This window comes from Rattus rattus, chromosome 9 (assembly GCF_011064425.1).
Source record: "Rattus rattus isolate New Zealand chromosome 9, Rrattus_CSIRO_v1, whole genome shotgun sequence".
NCBI lineage: Eukaryota > Metazoa > Chordata > Mammalia > Rodentia > Muridae > Rattus > Rattus rattus.
The window spans coordinates 62,669,581-62,693,180 of NC_046162.1; the positions used below are offsets into that span (position 1 = coordinate 62,669,581).

The 23,600-nt window shown below is 43.9% G+C and overlaps 1 protein-coding gene across 1 annotated transcript in view; it reads left to right on the forward strand.

Annotated features, from left to right (window-relative positions):
- Positions 1–1,691: 1,691 nt before the first annotated feature.
- Positions 1,692–23,600, forward strand: part of Wdr45b (WD repeat domain 45B) — a 30,755-nt gene continuing 8,846 nt past the window's right edge. Inside the window, exons 1-5 of the mRNA XM_032912134.1 lie at positions 1,692–1,903; positions 7,102–7,176; positions 19,627–19,728; positions 21,622–21,709; positions 22,923–23,017. Coding sequence (XP_032768025.1) covers positions 1,837–1,903; positions 7,102–7,176; positions 19,627–19,728; positions 21,622–21,709; positions 22,923–23,017 — 427 coding nt within the window. The 5' untranslated portion in view covers positions 1,692–1,836. The remainder of the gene's footprint in view (positions 1,904–7,101; positions 7,177–19,626; positions 19,729–21,621; positions 21,710–22,922; positions 23,018–23,600) is intronic.

A 23,600-nucleotide genomic window follows, 5' to 3' on the forward strand; every position in this document is an offset into this window, starting at 1 on the left:
ACTAAAAGACAACACTCTCTCATGTTCTCCTGGTAAGTGTCAGAGGTTTGTTAGAACTGTGGACAGGCACTTCTCTAGAGATGAAGTCCTTGTCACTCTTTCCAAAACACAAAACAAAACAAAACAAAAAACAAAAACAAAACAAAAACCCAAAAACCAACCAACCAAACAAACAAAAAAATCCCCACCACATTGGTGGCATTACAAAGGCTCAAGTACAGGTCTCTTTTCTGGTCCTGCTGCTTAGGAAACTAGACAATATGAGGAATTAAACAACACAAAAACTGAAATAAGGTAAAGCTCAGATATTCTAAGGTTTTTTTTTTTGTTGTTGTTGTTTTTAATAGTGATTTAAAACGTTTTAACAATTTCTGGGACTGGAGAGATGGCTCAGCGGTTAAGAGCACTGTCTGTTCTTCCAAAGGTCCTGAATTCAATTCCCAGAAACCACATGGTGGCTCACAACTATCTGTAATGGGATCTAATGTCCTCTTCTGGTGTGTCAGAAGACAGCTACAGTGTACTCACATAAGTAACAAATAAATAAATCTAAAGTTCAAATTAAAAAAAAGACATACAATAAAAGAAAAAATTTCTGAGGTTCAAGATACATAGTAACAATGTCCTTAGAGAAGATGGAGTGTAGCCATCTGGGCCACTGAAGGCCGGAAGCTGGGGTTATCCAGCTCTGTGGCGATGAGGTGAATCCACAGAGAAGCAGGTGAGTGTGTAAGCCAGTGATTCCCTGAAGGAACAAGGCCTCCCACAGAGGCCAACTATGAAGACATCTGCCAGGACCTTTACAGCTCATATGCAAATGTTCTCACAGATGGGAGAAATATCTAGGGCTTCATTCAAGTTTTAGCTGCCTTTTCTTAGGTTTATAACTAAGGACAGTCCCTGAAGTGGTTTTCCCTCCCCTTTTCAATGTTGGGATGGATCGTGGCCTGTGTGGGACTAAGCCAGGCCAGATAGGTCCTTCTGTTTCAGCTTCTTGAATACTTCTAAGATGCTACATGTCTTCACTTGGGAGAAAGGATGGTAAAGAGGTAAGGGGAGAAGCCAGTGAGGAGAGAGGGGAACCGGAGAATGAATGGTAGTAGAGAGGGAAGCACCAGCTTCCTCAGCCATTCAGTTTGACTCTGGTCAAACTGGAGTCCGGACCCCAAACAACAGTCTCGGGGCGGGGAGGTTGTGTCCTATTAAACTGTTGTCTTAAAAGAGAGGGTGATGTCTCTTGGGGAATTTGTGTCTGTGGGAAGACGTGTCAGATGGTTGGGAAAGCTCGGGAAGACATAGGGGATAGACTGTCTTGTGTTTGTCTCTTGGGGAAACTGTGTCCCATGGAAAATGCAGATAACATTACAAGGAGGCTGCTTCTGGTCGAACAAGATGTGAATCCTGGGAACGTGGCGAGGGTTCCGGAAGATTGTTTGTTGTGGGCAGCAGTGTTGGGGAGATCTCTTCTCTTCCCTGTCCTTGGTCCTGTCAGTCCTTCCCTGCTTGTGTGAATGCCTGGGCACTCACCTCCCTCTGCAGCTTCCTCTCTTCTCCGTCATGCCCCGCCCCTAATGCTCGGCACGTTCTCGCCACCTACTACTCAGGGTTGGACATGCCTGGCGCTCGGCGCTTGCTAGTTACGCTCACGCGCATGCACGGGTCCGCGCGCACTGACGACGCAGCACTGACGACGCAGCACTGACGACACACGCACTACGCAAGCCCCTAGGACCCTCGCTTCCGGCCGCGGCGGCCCTAGCGCCGCGCGACCGGATAGATCGTCTGGTTTTGAGCGGTATGCGGTGCTGAGGAGCGACGGACCCCTACGACGGCGCCATGAACCTCCTGCCCTGTAACCCCCACGGCAACGGGCTGCTGTACGCCGGCTTCAACCAGGACCATGGTGAGACCCGGCGCCCAGCTCTGTGGCAAAACCGCAGCCCTTCCGGGAAACGGGACCAGACGCTGCCGCGACCACAGGGCCCCGGAGCTGTCGCGAGTGTCCCCTGAACCCTAACCGGAGACTCGGTCACGCCCAGAGATCTCAGACTCACTCTGGCGGCTCTTTCAGGAAATCTCCTAACCACCCTGTGGGGAGACCTTCCTTTCTAGCCCAGGCATCCAAAATGGGGAGTACCACCCGCCCCACCCCTCCGCGCGCTACGGCCACCGGGGTCGGCGGACAGTGTCACTTTCTTACCGGGTACCTAGAACCCGCCGGCTTACTGGCGAGCGTCAGGGTCTCAAGCGCTTACGTTGCCAGCGGGTGGCGTAGCCGGTCCTGCCCATCGTGGGGCGGCAGTTGGTCATGACTCTTGTGGGCCGTCATCTTCGTAAAGTGTAGGTTCTTCACCTTGTTGCGTGTCCTAGCAGTACACCTCGCCACCCCCTCCCCGCCTCCCTCTAGTATTTTCTTCTGTTCGGTAGAATGAAAGGACTTATATGATTTGCGTTTTCGGGAACTGCCTCTTGCCTCTTGAGTTTTGGGTCTTGGAGAAGGTATTCTTGCTGAGTTCTGTGCTCCAAGATGTGAGCGGGAACCCCTCATGGTGGGGATTGTAGCCCCCCCCCCCGCCTCAGATGTCCAATTCCCCCCTTCTATTTTATTTTATTGCGTTTTCCGAGCTGTTTTTCTGCGTAACCCTGACTGTCCTGCAATTCACTCTTGTTGACTCTGAGTGTTGAGATTAGAGGAGTGTGCCACTATGCCCGGCTAACTTCCCTTTTCTAAATCTTCCCAAGCAGAGGAAAAAGTGTAAAGGCTGATACTCTGGGCTTCTAAGAGTTTTAACATCTTAGCTTTCGTATATAAGATTTTGAGAGACTTAAGCAAGTGTATGACTAATTGTCTCTGAAAGTGAACTTAACTTAATTTTGTTCTTGTTGGCCTGGATCTTGCTCTCTTGTTCAGGCTTCTCTTGAGCTGTGTATGACTAATTGTCTCTAAAAGTGAACTTAACTTGAATTTTGTTCTTGTTGGCCTGGATCTTGCTCTCTTGTTCAGGCTTCTCTTGAGCTGTGCTCCAGGGATCTCTCTGCCACAGCCTTTGAAGCAGGTGGGTTTACTTGCCCCTGGCTAAGAAGATTTTTTTTTTTTAAGTTTATTTTCATTCTTGAGACAATTGGCATTGTGTATCTCTGGCTGGCCTGGAATTTCCTATACCTCCTTAAAAATGTTCACCTCCAAGCTGTTTTGATTTTTGAGTTGGGGTTGGCCTTAAACTTTGCTTATTCTCCTGCTTCTGTACTACCAAACCATCCTCATGCCATCCCTCTCAGGATAGTTTTAAATATTTTATTTTGAGGTGCTGGGGCATACAAAAAATAATTTTAAGTGATAGTGCTATTGTGTATCTCACCTGTATATATTTACTTGGAGTTCATGTGCTAGGCATTTGAGGTTTGAGGGATGCATTCAATATAATCAAAACTTGTAGGACAGCTATAACATTTCCAAGGTAAATCAAGGTAAGAGGTAGAGAATGTACATATCCTGTGACAAGTGTGGAGAGCCTTCCTTTAGATTGGAGACAGGCAAAAGTATTATTGTCCTGTAAAGGCACAGACAGTTCTTGGAAGAGAGCAGTTAGATTCAAGAACGGTGGCCTTGAGCAGTATGGGATTTTTGGCTTGGTGAGTGCAGTGTTAGGTTTGGTCCCATTGTGGGGACTGTAAAGGAACAATTATATTTAGCATGCGAGGGGTGAGATGCCCAGGGGCATCATCTAACTGAACATTCTGAATTTTCAGGAGCAGGAGAAGATCAGTATCAGTAATTCTTTGAATAAATTTTGATAGTCAAACTTTTTACAGAATTGTTACACAATTTCTTAAGAGATGAGCTTTTAGCCAGATGTGCATGCCTTTAATCCTTGCATGTGGGGAGGCAAAAACAGGCAGATCTCTTTTGAGTTTGAAGCTAGCCTTGTCTACAGAATAAGTTCCAAGACAGACAGGGCTACACAGAGAAACCCTGTTTTCCAAAAACCAAAGGGAGGGGGGCACAGACAGACAGAAAGAAAGAAAATAGCTCTCGAGCCAGCAAATTGTCTTAGTTACTTTTCTGTTGTGATGAGACACCATGACCAAGTCAACTTATACAAGAGTTTATTGTGAACTTAGAGTTTCAGAGGGCTAGAGTCCATGGCCATGATGGCGGTGGGGAAGCAAGCATGTCACTGGAGCAGTAGCTTACATCTGTTCACAAGCAAGAAACAGAGTCGTGTGAACTTTTGGAGCCTCAGAGCATGCTCTGAGTGACACACCTTTTCTAACAAGGTCTTATCTCTAAATCTTTCCTAGTTTCACCAACTAAGCAACAGATATTCAAACATACAAGCTGATAGGGGCCAGCCTTACTCAGACGTTCACAGGAATGTGCATGCCTGGCTTTCATGAGGTCATAGGTTTGGGCTCTAGTATTTCCCTTAACTAGGAATGGTGGGGAAGTGGAGGCAAGAGGATCAGGAATTTCAATGTCATCATGGACTAAATAAGACCCAGTTCAAAAAGACAAAGACTTTGCATTAACATTTCTGGCTGCAGTTAAGCCTTATAGTATGAATGATCATCAAAACAGTTGAGTCAGTCACAATTTGGTTTTGTGTATACTGATTTTTAGATTTGATGTTTTTGTTTTGAGACAGAGTTTCTCTGTATCTCTGGCTGTCCTAGAACTCAATCTGTAGACCAGCATCGCCTCAAACTCACAAAGATCTTCCTGCCTCTGCCTTCCAAGTACTAGGATTAAAGGCTTATGCCACCACTGATTGGCTTCTGTTGGTGTTTTAAACACCTGTCACAATATTGAGTTTAGAAATCACTGTGTGTGTGTGTGTGTGTATGCATGCGTGTCCTTATATATGATAATGTGTGTAGGTACACATGCAGGCACACTCAGGTGGAGACCAAAGGTGGACAGTACCATTTAATCTCTAGAAACAGGGTCTTTCATGGTACCTGAAACTTGCCCTTTGAATTCTAGCTGGCTAGGGAGCCTGAGACTTCTGGGACTCGCTTATCTCTGCCCCTCAATGATAGGATTTTAGGTACATAGGACTGTATTGGCTTTTATGTAGATTCTGGGACTATGAGCTTAGTTTCTCATACCTGCACAGAAGCATTCTTCCTATTGATACCTCTCTAGCCCCAGAAATCACTGTGAAATACATTTGCAAGGATTGGAGAGATGACTTAGTTGTTGAAAGCGCCTGCTGGTCTTTGAGAGGATGGGGGTTTTGGTTCCCAGCACCTACATCAGGTAGTTCACAACCCTCTTTAACTCCATTTCCAGGGGATCTGATGCCCTCTTCAGCTTCTCCAGGCAGTGCATGCACATGACGCACATACAGACAAGCACACAGACACATTAAAAAATTATTTGCCTATAATTTTAAATTGTTGAAATTACTTTACCTCTGAGGTATCTCTCCAGACTCATTTTTGGGTTTTGTTTTTGTATTTTCAGTGAGGGTTCTTGGTTTGGTATGATTTTTTTTGAATTGATTAGTTTGTTGGTAAATCGTTCTTATCAGTGCATAATGTTTCTTTGTCAGAATATGGTGCAGTTAGCTATTTTACCATTGGTGTTGGTATTTGTGGGCTCACCCTCCATGAGTATAGCGGTGTCACTGCTGCACTTGATAGACCATGTGTTTGGGTGAGCGTGTGTTTAGCTTCTGAGGTACTTGTTGTATTCCTTCCTGTTGCCTTCCAGTGAGGAGTTCTCATCTAGATGTCCACATTTTCTTCTGTTCTCACTTTCTCCTCCTTTCTTCTATTTTCGTTTTTGTCTTTGTGGGTTACATGATCCATTAACATAAAGAGGATATTATAAGCTAGTACAATTTGATAACATAGTACTTGAGAGTTTAAGATTCTGGGCCAGATAAACTACATTTTAGAGCACAAGAGTTGATTTAAAAATTAGTCTTCGGGATTGGGGATTTAGCTCAGTGGTAGAGCGTTTGCCTAGCAAGCGCAAGGCCCTGGGTTCGGTCCCCAGCTCCGAAAAAAAGAAAAAAAAAATTAGTCTTCAGTTCACAAATGTTATAGTCTTTGGATCTCTATCTGTTGTTTTATAAGTGACTTGGAAAGTGACTGAGAATACAAAACCTGTCTGTAGAGGTCAAGAGATGAGGTAGAGCACCTCAGAGGGCCTTTGTGTTCCTTAAAAGCTGATGTGCAGCTGCCGGGAGAAGCCTAGCCTTGTAAACATTGACTTGAAGCAAAACAAAGAATGCAGAATTTGGTTTTTCTTCTCTTAGCCAAATACGAACAGAAGTAGGTTTCTGTCCTATGATTATAAGCACCACCATATCATCTTGAAAGCTGCATGATTTTCCAGTTCCTAGCAATGCTTTTTCTTTGGACCTAGGGACAGTGACTTCCCAGTCACTAAGTCAGTTACTGCTCGTGACTAGGACAGAAGTTTGAGGAATCTGAACGATTCATGTGGTGAATTGGATTTGTTTTTCCCATTTGGAAGAGTGAGGATATAAAATGGCTGTGGAGGTGAAGGGGTGGAGCAGAGCTGATAGAATGGCACCTCAGATGGCTTTTCTACCCTTTAGACCCCAGAGTGCAGTCACGGGAGACTACATGACTGCCTTCTAAGAGATGACGGTGGAGGTGGAAAAGAGCAGCCTCTGTCTCCTTCCCCAGTTTAGAGCCCCCATGACACATGTCCCTACCTAACCTTGTGTCCACAGTCACCAGGACTGTGTTTATTGTGAACCTCTACACGTGAACTTTGTCACTGCCTCTTCAGGACCCATTCATTATACTTGACACACTTCTCAAGCACTGTGTTTGACTGAAAGGGGGTTCTGGTGAGAGTCTGTCGTTAGTGAGAAGTAGGTGCTATCTATGCCCAGTGTTTAAGCAGAACCTGGAGCGTGGGATGTCAGAACAGGATCCTTCAGTTGTGAATGCATGTTAGATGACAGTCCAGAGTACATCCCAGGGAATGATATTCTGAACTAGCTTTGACCTAGTATGCAGCACACTGCCTGGTTTGAACATGTGACGGAAGCTTTCCTGGACTCCTTTTGTTGGCAGCAGTGGGGGATTAACATGTTTCTTTCATATTTCTTGCTTTAGGGTGTTTTGCATGTGGAATGGAGAATGGATTCCGAGTCTATAACACCGATCCGCTCAAAGAAAAGGAGAAACAAGGTAAGGGAATGGTGGTCATCTCCTGGGTCCCCATAGTAGCCCTTAGTCTAGAGAGAGGGCCTTAACTGAGAAGGAAGGAGATTTTGCCCCTTTGCTGGTGCAGATGTGCGGGTCTTTACAGGAGTTCTGTGTGCTGGCTGTGTTAGGCGACAAGTGTGGCCAGACTGTATTCTTCAGTAAATTCTCATGTTTCTCCTTTACATCTTCAGCCCCTGCTACCTCTGTGGAAGAATGAGGTGTATTTATTGCGAGGCACTTTCTTTCATGCTTTTCTTGCTGATTGTAAAATTATTGAAAAACTAGATCATGGGCTTCATTTCAGTGTATGGGACTCTTAAATGAATTTAAAATGTCCAGCGCTCACAAAACATTAATAGCTGGGTATGGTAGCACATATCTGTAACCCTGGTGTTCCAATCTTAGCACACAGGAAGCTGAGGTAGGATTTTGAGTTCAAGGCCAAATAGGGCTTCATAACAAAACAGTCTGAAAAAAGAAAATTTTATTTATAATAAATTATACTTTTTCCTGCTTATTTCAGTGTCTATGTTTTGTTTTGTTTTTTAATCTTTAAAACTAAAAAGTGGTGGGGCCTGGTAGCGCACGCCTTTAATCCCAGCACTCAGAAGGCAGAGGCAGATGGATCTCTGTGAATTCAAGGCCAGCCTGGCCTACAGAATGAGTTCCAGGATAGCCAGAACTCTGTACAGAGAAACCCTGTCTCAAAAGAACAAACAAAAAAGGTGTTTTGCCTGCATGTATATGTCTGTGTACTTAATGCTTGCCTGGTGTGCAAGAGGCCAGAAGAGGGTGTTAAATCCCCTGGAACTGGAATTGTAGACGGTTATGAGCCATATGTATGCTAGATATTAACCCAGGCTCCTTGGGAAGAGTAGCCAGTCCTCTTAACTACTAAGCCATCTCTTTAGCTCCTTAACATGTGTTTTCATAAAATAAAAAATTTTGAAACTGGAACCAGAAATTGTGTGCGTGAGTAAAATAATTGTGCTTTTCAATTTTATGATTACTGTTTACAAGTAGAGTCTTTTCAACATGTTTCTCTTATTTTTCTTTAACATTTGGCAGTTTCTAGTTCTCGCCTACTGGAATAGTAGAGCACTAATAATAAGTGAACGAATTTCATGTAAGCCATTGAAAGTGAACAGGAACAATCCCTTTCTCCCCACAGTTGGGTTTCAAGTTTTCTAATTCCAGAACTATTTTAACTCTGTAAAAGGAAGCCATCATTCAGCTGAGGTCACACATATCTATAATCCCAGCACCCTGGAGGCAGAAGACAGCTGATCTCTTAAAGAGTTTGAGGCTAGGCTGTTTCATAGTAAATTGCAGGCCAGGCAAGGATATAGTGAAACCCTAAAGTGGAAACCTGAGGGTTCTTTGGAGAGTCAGTTGTGTTGGATGGTGTTTTGCTGGGGCAAACACATGAAGGAGTGTTTTCCTGAAGTGGACATAGTTGAGAGGCTAAGGCAGACTCATGAAGGAATGTTTCACTAAAGTAGACACGGAGGAAAGGATGTTCTTCTAAGGCAGACACGTGAAAGGACATGTGATGAAGGATTCTTTGCTAACAACACACATGTATTGGTCTGCCTTACATTGCATAGTTGTGCTCCATTTGTTGGGACTCCATAGAGAGGAAGAGGGCTGTACTAAAAAACGTCTGGTGGTGGTGTTGCCATTTCTTTGGACTCAGGCTGATTGTCAGTGATGTCAGCTGAGATGGACACATGTGCTGAGACAAGACCTGTGGAGGACATGTGATGTTTGGAAGGATATAAATAGGACACCACAGACAGTGGAGAAAGCTGAACTAGGCTTGCTTATAGAGCTAGCTTCTCAGTGTTTGTTGGTCTTGAGTCTTTTCTGGTCTTTGCTTCACTGAAAGAGGCATAGCTGAGTACTTTTCCTGGTGTTCCTATTGGCTTTGGTCCCTCCTGCTGACTTGTGCCAAGGCTGAGACCTGGCTGTCTCTGCTAGGTCGTGCCATAGCTGCTGCTTTGTGTTTGCTATCCTGGACTGCTGGTGTGTCTGTTAGGCGTTTGTGAGTGGATCGAGCTGCACAGCTGCTGATTCCTGTGAACTGAACCACTGATTTCCTGACAACGCAGATAGGATTCGCTCCAAAGAACCCTGTCTAAACAGGTCCACTTCCCCCATATCCTTTCTTTTTCCACTACTTCTGGTGTGTGGTGGGCTAGAAGGTAGGTTAAACCATTGAAGAACCATCGTTACAAATAGACTTTGAAAAAAATTGAAGTTACAAGACCCTGTCTCAAAAATAAGCAAATGAAAAAACCACTGTCTTTTATTCTGTGATGAAACGCCATAAGCAAAGCAACTTGGGGAGGAAAGGCTTATGTATCCCAAGGCACAGTCCATTGAGTGAAGCCAAGGGAGAAAGTCAAGTAGGGCAGGAACCTGGAGGCAGGAGCTGGTGCAGAGGCTGTGTGCTGCTTACTGGTTTACTCTCCATGGCTTGCTCAGCCTACTTTCTTATAGAACCCAGGAATGGTACCACCCATGGGCTGGACCTGGACCTCCCACTCTTTGCCAATCACTAATTAAGAAATTGACCTACAGGCCAACCTATAGCCAAATCTTAGGGAGTTATTTTCTCCATTTAGGTGTCCTCCTCTCAGGTGACTCTATCTTCTGTCAAGTTGACATAAAACTAGCTGCGTAGACACCAGAACTAAAATTAAGATCAGTATGATCCACAGTCATGTAGTGTGTTGCTTCATATATAATGCATTCACACACTACTGTTTCCTTCTTATATATGTATATCTACCATGTGTTTGGTGCTTGCAAGGGTCAGAAAAGGGTGTTGGAGACCCTGGAACTGGAATTACAGATGGTTGTAAGTTGCCATGAGCCTGTTGGGAAGCAAATGTGGGTTCTCTGAAAGAGCAGCCAGTGTTCTTCACTGCTGTGCCATCTCTTCAGCCCCCCTATAGTGCTTTGGGGGTTTCAGCGGCTCAGTCTTCTGAGTAGTGTATGGGAGTAAGCCCTGGTACAGAACTGTCCTCTGTCCGAGCCCTGTGTTGTCTCCCAGTGTAACTCTTTCCACTGCACACACAGGAAGCGAGGGGCAAGAGAAGCACTCTTGAAAATCACAACTCTTCAAGTTGGGGGCAGCATTTTCTATGTTACTCCAGGCTTGAGTCCTGTGTCTTCTGATTAAGAGATACTTAGCCATCTGAGCAAGCCGTCTAATTCAGGAAGGCTGAGAAGCTCAGGGAAGGGCTGCCTGGAGCTTATAAACAGATCCTGTCCTGTTCCCACTTTAATGTTGTACGATCACACTCGCGCTGAGAACATTAAAAAAAGACACCAGAGGATGATGCATGTGAAGTACTGTGTCCATTAGCTGTCGAACTATAAACTGTAAAAAATTCTTCCTTCGGAAACACAATTCTTGCCAGGTGTGGTGGCACATGCCTTTAATCCTAGCACTCAGGGTTAGGGTTAGAGGCAGAGGCAGTCAGATTTCTGGCCAAACCTGATCTACAAAGTGAGTTCCAGAACAGCCCGAACTGTCACATAGAAACCCTGTCTTGAAAAACCAAGTAAATGAAGCAAGAAAGGGAGCAAGCAAGCAAGTTCAGTTCTCTCACACCATGCAAAGTTGAATGGAATGTGTGTGACACGTGCCTCGGCGAGCTAAAGCAGTCAGAGGCATGCTGCTGTTGTCACTTTCTCTCTTTATACAGGTGAGGACTACTAATTCTGTTGTCAGGTATCTGTTGGTCTTTGGATGCTAAGGGCTGGAGATACATGGAGGAGATGCATAAACTGCCCAACTCAGTTACCTGTTATAAGACCTTATGCTAACCATAGTACCCAGTGCACCTGCTCTCACCTTGGGCCATAATGAAGATCACCAATGTTTTAAGGAAGGTACTAGAGAAATTGGAAGTTTGGAAGCAAAGGCCATGGGCCAACTGCTTAGCTGAGAATGATGTGAAGATGGTTCACAGCTCAGGTGGTGGTGGTAGAGTGGACTGTTTTGTAACCTGGTAAAAGTTTCAATTTGTAGAACCTTTTCTAGTTTGGAAGTGTGGGTTCATTTTATTTAAACTGGTTGATATTACAGCTTTACTTAAAGGATTTCAACTAAAGAAAAATGTGGGGAAAGACACTAAGTCACTGTATGAAAATATTACTTGGAGCAATTTCTAATTTAAAAAGAATCGAAGATAATAGGTAGGTGCTGAATGACCTTCATTAAAACATTAATTACTTTGGCTATGGCCCACCTTACAATTGTGTGTGCCTGCAGTAGAAATGTCAAGATTGGTCTGCGTCCTGACCTGAAGAGAGGTGGCCATGACACCTCAAGGGAGATACAGGTCCCAGTCAGTACTGTTCTATGAGAACAGGAATAAGAGATAATTTTCATGATGAGAAATTAAATTTTCCATTAAAAAAAATAACTCCGTAAAAGTAGTGAAGTAGGGAGACGAAGTGAGATTGTTGTACAGACAGACGTCCACTTCCCATCCCAGCACTTTGTTCCAAAGTAGATGCTATTGGGAGTCTAGACCTCAGACACTTCTTGCCTGAGTGTTGAGTTCTGGTCACTGGGAACTTCTGTGGCATGTCCTTAGGCAACCCATGCCCTGGTGACTAGAGATAGGGATTCTGATTCTTGGTACCTTAAGTTCTTAAGCAGAAGTACCTCTTGGCAATACTCAGTGTTGTCTCTGGATCTTGCCTCCTAGAGGCTTAGAAGGCAGCCCCCAGGCTTTCTTTTGGGAGACCCTCATGCTGTTACTTCAGGGACAGTAGGGTCAGATGGAAGATCTTCTGTGACAAGGACTCATCTTCCTCAACTTTGGGTAGATGAAGCTTCAGCTTAAATTGCTTCTACTTGTCCCACAAAAAGCCTTAACTTCCCTTTTGCTGCCCTCTGGAATTGGCCATATAACACTCTTCCCCCAACCCCCCCCCCAAGTACAGTGAACATACAGCTATTTATGCAGTCTATTTGTGGGTTTGGAGATCGCGCATTACATATAAAGCACCACTAACTCTTTACAAAGCCACACCCTCAACCCTGATTATTATCTATTGGTCAGGATCTCACAGTGTACACCTGGATGGCCTCAGACTCCTGAGTATATAGCTAAGGCTGGCCTTGAACTTTGATCCTTCTGCTGGTGTCACTTTACCAGGCCTCTTATTTTAACTCTTAGGTCTGAGGTCTTGGTGACTTAACATTTGTACTGGCTGAATTTGTGTGTCAACTTGACACAAGCCGGAGTTATCACAGAGAAAGGAACCTTCCTTGAGGAACTGCCTCCATGAGATCCAGCTGTAAGGCATTTTCTCAATTGATCAAGGGTGGGAGGGTCCAGCCCATTGTGGTGGTACTGGGTTCTGTAAGAAAGCAGGCTGAGCACGCCAGGGGAAGCATTCTAGTAAGCAGCACCCTCCATGGCCTCTGTATCATCTCCTGCCTCCGTGTTCCTGCCCTGTGGGAGTTTTTGTCCTGACTCCTTTGATACTGAACTGCTAGCAGTGTGGAAGTGTAAGTTGACTAAATCTTTTCCTCCCAACTTCCTTCTTGGTTATGAGGTTTTGTGCAGGAATACAAACCCTGACTAAGATAACATTGATGTTTTAAATTCCATCTGTCAGCCAGAAGTGCACATACACACACACAAAGGGGCGGGGTGGTGCATATGCGCTTGTATGCTTGTGGAGGTCAGAGGTCAAATATCTCAGTTTGCTGTTCACCTTGCTCTTTTGAGTGATATCTGGGGTTTAGCATAGTCTGGCGGGCGGACCACCTCCCGGGATTCTTCTTTCTCTCCCTCACAACACATGGCTTTTTATATAGGTGCTGGGGATTAAACTCAGGTTTCCCCAATCCCTTTACCTTTTAATTAAATATTCCTGTTAAGATCATTTTGTTTCTGAAAAGGCACAGGGAGAAAGTAACTGCCAATAAAATTTTAAAACATTAAAAATACTTTTAGGGTGCATGTGATGATGGTTCATGACACTAAAAGTAGGGGAAAGACACACTAAGACACTTGTATGAAGATATTACCTGGAATAGTTTCTAATTAAAAAAAAAATCGGAGATAGATAGGTGCTGAATGACCTTCAGTAAAACATTAAATACCTTGGTTGTGGCAGCCTTTACAGTTGTATGTTCCTGAAGTAGAAATGCCAAGATTGATCTGTAAGAAGTAAAAATACTTTTAGGTTGTTGTGATGGTTTGAGAGAGCATGCACCACATAGTAAATTCCAGGCCAGCCTGGGCTACAGTGTGAGAGCCTGCTCAAAAAAAAAATCAAAAGATAAGTAAAAATGTGTCTTGTTGCAAAACATATGATCACACTGTGAACCCCAGGATTGTGTTCTCAAACTAATAGAAGAAAAACTAGGGAAGCATCTGGAACACATGGGCGCTGGAAAAAATTTCCTGAACAAAACACCAATGGCTTATGCTCTAAGATCAAGAATCGACAAATGGGGGGTTGGGGATTTAGCTCAGTGGTAGAGCCCTTGCCTAGGAAGCACAAGGCCCTGGGTTTGGTCCCCAGCTCCGAAAAAAAGAATCAAAAAAAAAAGAATCGACAAATGGGATCTCATAAAACTGCAAAGCTTCTGTAAAAGGCAAAGGACACTGTGGTTAGGACAAAACGGCAACGAACAGATGGGGAAAAGATCTTTACCAATCCTACAACAGATAGAGGCCTTATATCCAAAATATACAAAGAACTCAAGAAGTTAGACTGCAGGGAGACAAATAACCCTATTAAAAATGGGGTTCAGAGCTAAACAAAGAATTCACAGCTGAGGAATGCCGAATGGCTGAGAAACACCTAAAGAAATGTTCAACATCTTTAGTCATAAGGGAAATGCAAATCAAAACAACCCTGAGATTTCACCTCACACCAATGAGAATGGCTAAGATCAAAAACTCAGGTGACAGCAGATGCTGGCGACGATGCGGAGAAAGAGGAACACTCCTCCATTGTTGGTGGGATTGCAGACTGGTACAACCATTCTGGAAATCAGTCTGGAGGTTCCTCAGAAAATTGGACTGCCTGAGGATCCAGCTATACCTCTCTTGGGCATATACCCAAAAGATGCCCCAACATATAAAAAAGACACATGCTCCACTATGTTCATCGCAGCCTTATTTATAATAGCCAGAAACTGGAAAGAACCCAGATGCCCTTCAACAGAGGAATGGATACAGAAAATGTGGTACATCTACACAATGGAATATTACTCAGCTATCAAAAACAATGACTTTATGAAATTCGTAGGCAAATGGTTGGAACTGGAAAATATCATCCTGAGTGAGGTAACCCAATCACAGAAAAACACACATGGTATGCACTCATTGATAAGTGGCTATTAGCCCAAATGCTTGAATTACCCTAGATGCACAGAACACATGAAACTCAAGACGGATGATCAAAATGTGAATGCTTCACTCCTTCTTTAAAAGGGGAACAAGAATACCCTTGGCAGGGAATAGAGAGGCAAAGATTAAAACAGACACAGAAGGAACACCCATTCAGAGCCTGCCCCACATGTGGCCCATGCATATACAGCCATCCAATTAAACAAGATGGATGAAGCAAAGAAGTGCAGGCTGACAGGAGCCGGATGTAGATCTCTCCTGAGAGACACAGCCAGAATACAGCAAACACAGAGGCGAATGCCAGCAGCAAACCACTGAACTGAGAATAGGACCCCCGTTGAAGGAATCAGAGAAAGAACTGGAAGAGCTTGAAGGGGCTCGAGACCCCATATGGACAACAATGCCAAGCAACCAGAGCTTCCAGGGACTAAGCCACTACCTAAAGACTATACATGCATTGACCCTGGGCTCCAACCTCATAGGTAGCAATGAATATCCTAGTAAGAGCACCAGTGGAAGGGGAAGCCCTGGGTCCTGCTAAGACTGAACCCCCAGTGAACGTGACTGTTGGGGGGAGGGCGGCAAGGGGGGGGAGGATGGGGAGGGGAATATACATAAAGAAGGGGAGGGGGGGGGGGGATGTTTGCCCAGAAAAAGGGAATAACACTCGAAATGTAAATAAGAAATACTCAAGTTAATAATTAAAAAAAAAAAAAATCAGGCTGTAGAAAGCCTGTGGGGCATTTTTTAATTAGTGATTGATGGGGGACAGCCCAGACCCTTGTGGGTAGGGCTTTTGCTGAGCTGAGTTCTATAAGGAAGCAGGCTAAGCAAGCCATAAGGATCAAGCCAGGAAGCAGCACCCATCCATGGCCTGTGCCATGCTCCTGCCTCCAGGTTCCTGCCCTGTTGGAGTTTCTGTTCTGACTTCCTTCAGAGATGAACAGTGGTATGAAAGCAATGCCAAATAAACACTTTCTTCCAAAAAAAAAAAAAAAAAAGAAAAAAGAAAAAGAAAAAAAAAAAAAAAAAAAAAAAAACTGTTTCTAGTTGTTGGTGTGACTTAGATCTTAGCACACACCTTTAGTCCTAAACAATGAAGGTAAAGTTAATTTGTAGAAGAAAGCATCTAATTTGAAAGTGATGTCTAATTGAGTGGCAGACAAAGTGACAAATCTGAGAAAGGTTTGACAGAATAGGATATGCCCAACTCTCACAAGAAGAGAAGAAAAACAAGTTACTTAACCGAGAGTAGCATAGAGGAAAAAAAAAAGAGGCAGTTTTGGTGGGACAGTTGTTCAGAGAGAGAACAAGCGAGGCACAGGTGGAGACAGAAGGAGCCAGAAGATTGGAACAGATCGTAGTCTGAGGCCAAGCAGAGCAACTCAGAGAAGCTGAGAGAAGCCAGACTGAATCAGTGAACTTGGAGAGGAGTTGGAGACAGAACAACTTGAGTTGACCAGCCAGCCAGAGTTCCGAGAGAGCTAGAAAGAGGAAGCTTATTCAGCTGTAAGTCTGAGGCTGAAACATTCTAGACCCAGATAAGATTGCGTGAAGGCTAGAAGCTTCCAGGACTAAGCTCAGGTTAGCAGATGTAGGCAGTAGACCTCTGAAATGACAATTAATACAGGTAAATAAAAGATACTTTTACAGTGTTTAAAAAGAACTTCTTACAAGCTTCTAGTGAAGATCTTCCTTCCAAAAGGAAGCTTTCGTGCTTTTGAGACTGCAGTCTGGGGAGTTGTCTTACTCTGAGTCACTGCTCTGAAGTTCTGCACTCACCAGCACTTCTGCATTTTATCCTTGGATGGAGTCGTGTCTTACCGAATGACTTGGTATTGTTAGCCCTTGAACAGGTTTATGCTGAGAAGTGCATTAGTAAGGCTACCAATGAGTTTAAGGCCACACAGCATTAAACTTCTCTTCCATTTGAACAGAAACTAAAGAATACACTGGTTCCATCTTGATAAAATTCTCAGATTACTGCTATTTGCTTTGTTTCTAAAGTCAGCATTGAGGAGAAAGTCACTCTCCTGGTGCCCTGGGACTAATAAGTTTTTAAGTAGAACATCTTATTGTTTGTATCATGGGTAAAGATCTTAAAATTTACTAAATTAGTCTTTTTTTTTTTAAGTGTTCAGTGTTCTAGAGATCTGTTTAACATTTTCATCTAGTAAGAATAGATCTTACTTTCTCCTCCCTGGTGGCTAACAATTCTGTCTCTGACTGACTTCTGTAGAGGCTCCCTGTAGGCAATCCTGCAGTTGCAGCACTAGCTTGTGCCTGGTTTATCACTTAGCAAAATGCTCTCCAAGTCCACTTGTGCTGTAGCTCTGTCAAAAGACAGTTCAATTGTGGGTGTGTCCATTAGTGGACTTTGAGTTAATACTTGGCTTTTGTGAACAGTGTTGCTATGTTTGTGAATATGGGCTTTCAAATACCTTTTTGTTTCAGTCCTTTTGGATATATACTACGAAGCAGGATTGATGGACTCTCTTTTTCTTGCTTGTGTGTGTATTTGTTTGTTTAAGGCAGTGTCTATTATGTAGCTCTGACTGTCTTGGAACTTGCTATGAAGACTAGGCTGGCCTTGAACTCACAGAGACTCACATGCCTCTGCCTTAGAGTATGGGACTAAAGGTATGAACTACCGTGCCCTCTGGATCTTGTAGTTCTGTTCTCAAGTGTTTGAGGATCCGGTCTGTTGCCATCTGAATCTGCACAGCACACATGTCTTAGTAGACCCCAAATTACTTTGAAGGAGCTTCTGTCAGAGAACAATTAAATTTTCTTTGAGAAAAGATGCTTTTTATTGTGGATAATACTAACTGTAAGTCCTTTCTGGCATTATTACTAGAACTTGAGAGCTGGGGGTTTTTTTGTTTTGTTTTTTTTTTTTTAGCTCATTTTTGGAAACTGACTGGAGAGGTCAAAGTCTGTTCCTGACTTGCTCTTGGTAGTGTGTTCTCTTGTCTCAAGTGCTATAATCTGTTACAGACTAGAGAGACCTGTGCTAGTGGTCATACTGAGTTACATGAGTTCCCATAGAAGGAGCGAGTTTGTCCCCAGGGCTCTGGGTACTAGAAGAGAGTATGGGAAATTCTGTGGTATTTTCCTTGACCCGACTTTTTTCCCAACTCAGGGCCCTTTGCATACAAAGTAAGGCATTCCTCCCTGAGCTGCATCTAGCCCTTGGAGTGTTCTGAACATTACATGTTCAATAGAACAAATGGCTAGAATTCTCTTGCACATTAACATCCCAACACATGAAGTGTAGCCAGTCTTAGCTACTTTGTTGGTTCTTCTTTTCCCTACCCTTTATCCTTCTGGTTTTACTAGATAGGAGAAAATGGAGGATGAGGGGTGGGGATGGTATGTGAATCTAATGCCTTTCTTGTTTCTTTGAGCATTACTACTAACAAACCACAGCCAACCCCCCCCAATGACCAACAACCAGTGACTCCCTCCCCAAAATCCGGGCTGTATCATTTATATACTCTTTGAAAATTTCCCAGAATTCAGTTACAGAAACTGTCTGCAGCTGGTATAAAACCATGCCTCTGCTAGAGCACAAGGCAAATCATAGTCTCCTGCTGTAGACAGTTTGAAGCAGTCCTACATCTCCCCACTCCTTAGATTAAAATGAAGGTGTAGGCTTATAATATTTGTGTGGCTTTTTTTTTTTTTTTTCAAAGAAGCCAAACTTGCAGAATTCTTACTACAATGAAGTCACTAATTGACTTAGCCTTTGCCTTAGGGCTTTTAGCTGCTTTCACTTGCTATTTACATACTTTTGAAACAGTGTTTGCATATAGTACAGGCTAGCTTTGCATTCCATTCTTACTCTTTTACATTTACTTACTGTGTCCATGCACATGCCAGTATGCATTTGCATGCATGCCATGGTGTACATGTAAGAGTTTTGTGGGTTCTATTTTTTTCTACCTTTATGTATATTTGGGGCTCAAACTCTGAGATCAAATTGTCAGGCTTTGCATGGCAAACTCTAAACCAGCTGATCTATCTTGTGCTCTTAATCCTCCTGCCTCCTGAGTACTGGGATTACAGGTGTACACCACAATTGCGTGCTTCTTCACTTATAGACCTTGTTGCATCTTAAAATGTGGATTTAGGAGCAGGATATAGTGATATATGCCTTTAACCCCAGCACTCAGGAGGCAGAGGCAGATGGATCTCTGAGTTCTAAGGCCAGTCTTGTCTACATAGTGTGAGGTTCAGGGGCTGTGAGGTGACACCCTGCCCTTTTTGTTTTGTTTTGTTTTTTGAACCCCCACCCCTGCACACACACACACGCACAGGCATACACACATGATTTTAGATATTTTTCACTTTTACTGAGTTAGTTTCTGGGGAGTTTCTGTTTAACTCTCCAAAGACTAATGCTTGCACTGACAAAAGCTGAGAGAAGTCAGAAAGTCTACTTTGTAGGTTACTTGGTTTTCTCAAGTCCTCTACTTCAGATGGTATTGGCTATAAGTTGATGGTGAAGAATATATGCTATGCATGGTGGCACAGGCCTTTAGTTCCAGCACTTGGCACAGAGGTAGGCTGGTCTAGAGGAATGACTAAGCAGTCAAAAACACTTGCTGCCTTTCCAGAGGACTCAGGATCAATTCTTGGCACCACATGACAGCTCACAACTGTCTTGTGACTCCAGTTCCAGGGTTTTCTATGTCCTCTTCCAGCTTCTGTGGGCAGTAGGTACACACATGGTGCACAGATACTCATGCAGGCAAAACACCTATACACATAAAGTAATTTAAGAATGAAATGCTAGCTTAGGTCAGGTGTGATGATACCTACCTTTAGTCTCAGCACTCAGAGGCAGAGACAGCCAGGTCATAAGTTATAAGCAAGTCTGATTTACTTGGTGAGTTCCAGCCAGCCAGGGCTACTACACTGAGACTCTTATCTGGAAAATAAGTGACTAATAAGATAATGAATGTATGGTTTCACGTTTTCTATTTGATAACATTCTAACTTGTTAAATTATCCCTTTTAAAAACTATCATTTCAGAATTTTTAGAAGGAGGAGTTGGCCACGTGGAAATGCTATTTCGCTGTAACTATTTAGCTTTAGTTGGTGGTGGAAAAAAGCCGAAATACCCTCCCAACAAAGGTACAGTAGTCCGTCTTTAAAGGTACAGTAGTCCGAAGTACCCTCCCAACAAAGGTACAGTAGTCCGTCTCTAAAGACCTCATCATGTACACAGCGGTATCCTGACCATGATAGAACATCCCATGTCCGCACTCATATGAGAGCCTCTCTACGAGTCCTTTGAGATGTCGAGGGCTAACCACTGGGAAAGAAGCTTCCACAAAGTGTGGATGGGTGAGAAGGCTGGATGTCAGCTGTTCCTGAGTGTGTGTAGATGTGCTCACCTGTAGGCAGGTATGTTGAAAGTCAAGGTTCAGAGTAAACCAAGGTCTAGAAATGGTGTTTCCCCTGCTGAAAGCCACAGGCTTAGTGAGATTAATTCATTGGTCATATAGGACAAGGAGCCAGGTTGGCTGTGGGTGCATGGGTTGCAGTATTGGTGTGGATTTGTCGTTGTATATGGTGGAGGAAATTATAGTTGAGAGGTATATTTTCTTTTCTTTCTTTTCACTGTAGACGTCATGCCCTTAGTTGGGTTTAATCTGATGTTTGTTAAAGGAGGAAATGGACATAGCCAATCCCCTTTAAAGGAAGAAAACTTGAGGGGGAAGAGGCCTAGAAAGAAGGAAAAGCACAGGGAAGGTGGAAGGTTGTTTGAGAAGGAAGTGTAACATACCTTAGGGGATGGTGGAGACTTAAGTGTCAATTGAGGGTGTACTGGGAGGGTAAGCTGGCGCCTAGTAGAGAAGTGGAATAGCTCAGGCCTGATGTCAAAGCAACGGAAAGGATTGTGAGTCTGTGAGGGTAGCTCACAGGGGTAGTGCATGCCTAGCATTCTTGAAGCTCTGGTTCCACTACCAAGCACCCAAAAAGAAAAGAAAGTGGACTGAGTACAAGACATAGGTGACTCTGGGTCTGATGCTTATTAACATTCCCAGTAGGGCTCTGTGAATATGGGAAATTTCAGCACTCAAGTGAGGTTGACCCTGCGGTTCTCCCTTTAGAATCAGGAGCAGAGAAATGAAAACAGAAAAGTAGTGTAACTATGAGTTGGAGATCTTACCCCTTCCCCTTTTCTGTGCGGTACAGGGAATTGATTTTTAAAGGCTTTAAAAATTACTAGTTATTTATGCATGGGGTGGGGAAGAGAGAAGTTTCAGGAATTGGTTCTCTTTCCACCATGTGGATTACAGGTATTGAACTCAGGTTATCAGACTTAGTGGCAGGGCCATTTGCCAGCTGAGCCCTCTCTCTGCCACCTGCCATTCCTTTTCTCCCTTCTCATTTTTCTCCCCTACACTTCCCTTTCTTTGGTGCTGGGAATGAACATGGGGCCTCAAGAAGCGTGCTAGGCAGTACTCAATAGTCTATGTTCCCAGCCAAGTTTTCTAAATGTATTTGTATGTGTTTAGAGTGTACACCACGTTTGTGGGTGTCAGAGGAGGCCAGAACAGAACATTTGGGTTCCCTGGAGCTGGAGTTGTAAGTGATTATGAGCTGCCAGACATGGGTGCTCAGAGCTGAACTTGAATTCTCTGAAGAGCAGAAAGCATTCTTAACAATAAACCATCTCTTCAGCCCCACTTTTCATTTTTTGACACAGGTTTCTCTCTGGCATTTAAACACTTAGTAACTGTAGTCAGGTTTGCTTTTAGCTCAATCAGGTGAAGCTGTGCTTGAGCGTGTAAGACAGGTTGGCTTCCTAAGATCTTAGTTATGCTTGTGTCTGTTGCATTAGGAGTGGGGCTTAAGTGAGTAGGAGAGGTTTGTGAGGGTGAGCCCCACCTAGCCAATGGTATCCCACCATTGCCAGTTATATCTTCTGGGTGTGCTTGCTTATATGTGTCACGTGCTGTATGTAGGTCGGCCCTGTGGGCTACTTGTGACACCACATGCACTCTTCTGGTGTTTCAGTGATGATCTGGGATGATCTGAAGAAGAAGACAGTCATCGAGATAGAATTCTCCACAGAGGTCAAGGCTGTCAAGTTGCGGAGGGATAGGTGGGTTTGGTGTTACTTTTCTAAAAACAGTTTCATTTCTTTAAAAACAGAGACATGTATTAAAATGTTAGTAACTGTAGCTTGTGACCCAGAGCAGGGAAAAGTTTTCTCTTCTGCCCTGTGGAAGGCTGGAAATTTGATTGGCTTCTAGACTCCTTCCTCCGAGGATATTCTGGGGGATGTCCACAGGCCTGCATGTGAAGCCACCACCTCAGGTGTCAGGCAGACCGTGTCAAATGCTGGGTGTCCCATGCTGAAAGTAGAGGAGAAGTTGGAAACTGATCTTAAGCAGTGTGGTATAGAGCTTGCCCCGTTTGCTTACCGACCGAGAGAACACAGAGGTTCATCACTTGGGTCTTAAGATTTCTAAGTTTATGTAAGTGCTGTTGCTGCTCAGTCATCCTCAGGTTCATTAGAGCAGTGCCTAAAGGCCCAACTGACTGACCCAAACTAGTGATCTATGGGAAAACCTTTTGGGTGGTATTTTGTTCTTTGTTTATTTTGTTGAACCAGGGTTTTACTATGTAGCCCAAGCTGACCTTGCTATTCTGCCTCAGGTTCCCAAGTGTCAAGAGAAATCCAGGCATGCGCCATTACTCCTGGCACAATTTTCTTAATTGTAAAAATGTTTTAAGAGTATGAGAGGGTACTTCTGTGACCTGTCTCACTCACCATGCTAATGTTCTTGGTGAGATATCATGTTTCTCTAAACTCAAAGTTCCTCTGAGGCTGACCTCTGCAAGGTGACAGGCCCACTCGGCTGTGCTCAGCCCTTATGCTTTGGTCTTCTTGGCCATATTTAGAATCTGTTTCTAACAGGAGTGATGATACACATCTATAATTCCAACACTTGGGAAATAAAGGCAAGAGGATAAGGAGTTCAAGGCCACCCTCAACTGCTTGTTTGGCACTTGGCAGTTTGAGCTGTGTGAGATCCTATCTCAAAAAATACAGCAGATGTGTTGGTATACATTTATAATCCCAGCTATCAGGAATTAGAGGCAAAAGACCACGGCAAGTTTGAGATTGAAGCTAGCTGAGCTACAAAGTGAGACCCTGACCACAAAAACAAAAAATAATAAAAAGCCCAGCCCCTGTTGTATGAGGCACTTCCTGTTGTATGGGGTACTTCCTGTGTTAATGGGAATGGAAATCACAAAAATGCTCATTTTACTTTTGCAAAGAGGAGCTCTGATTATATTTTTCTTTTCAGAATTGTGGTGGTTTTGGACTCGATGATTAAGGTGTTCACATTTACACACAATCCCCATCAGTTGCACGTCTTTGAAACCTGCTATAACCCTAAAGGTGAGAGGTCTGGAAAGGACGACCAGCACTGGGAAATGGGTCCATGTGGATAAAGGCAAGGCCCGGGGGACCCGTCCCCTAGTGGGCCCTGATGTGAGCAGTGTAACTTTGGTTCTGTCGTGTACACACTTTAAAGGAGTGAAGCTTTTGCTTCCCTGCCTGCCTGAGCTCCCTTAGTGGGAGTTCTGAAGCCACAGCCTTGCTACAGTCTGAGGGAGGGATTCTCTCTCTGCTCCTTTCCTCCCCAGCAGTTTTGAGCCAATTCTAGCCACACTGGGAGCCACTGAGCTGTGGCCTTTGCTTCCTTTCTTTGGAGTTGTGTATTCAGTTGTCATCCTCATACTGTTGTAAAAACTGTGGATTTTTTTTCTCTCTCTGTGATGTTGTGAGAAATTGCATTACTCTTTCTCTATATTTTTCTCTCTTCTCCTCCCCCCCCCAACCTCCCTTTTTTTCCCTTTTGAATAAAGTCTTACTAGGCTGCTTAGGCCAGTTTTGACCTTTGAGACTCATCTTCCAGAGTAGCTGGTCCACCAGTCAGAAAGCACACATTCAACTCTCTGAATACACAGCGTAGACTGGC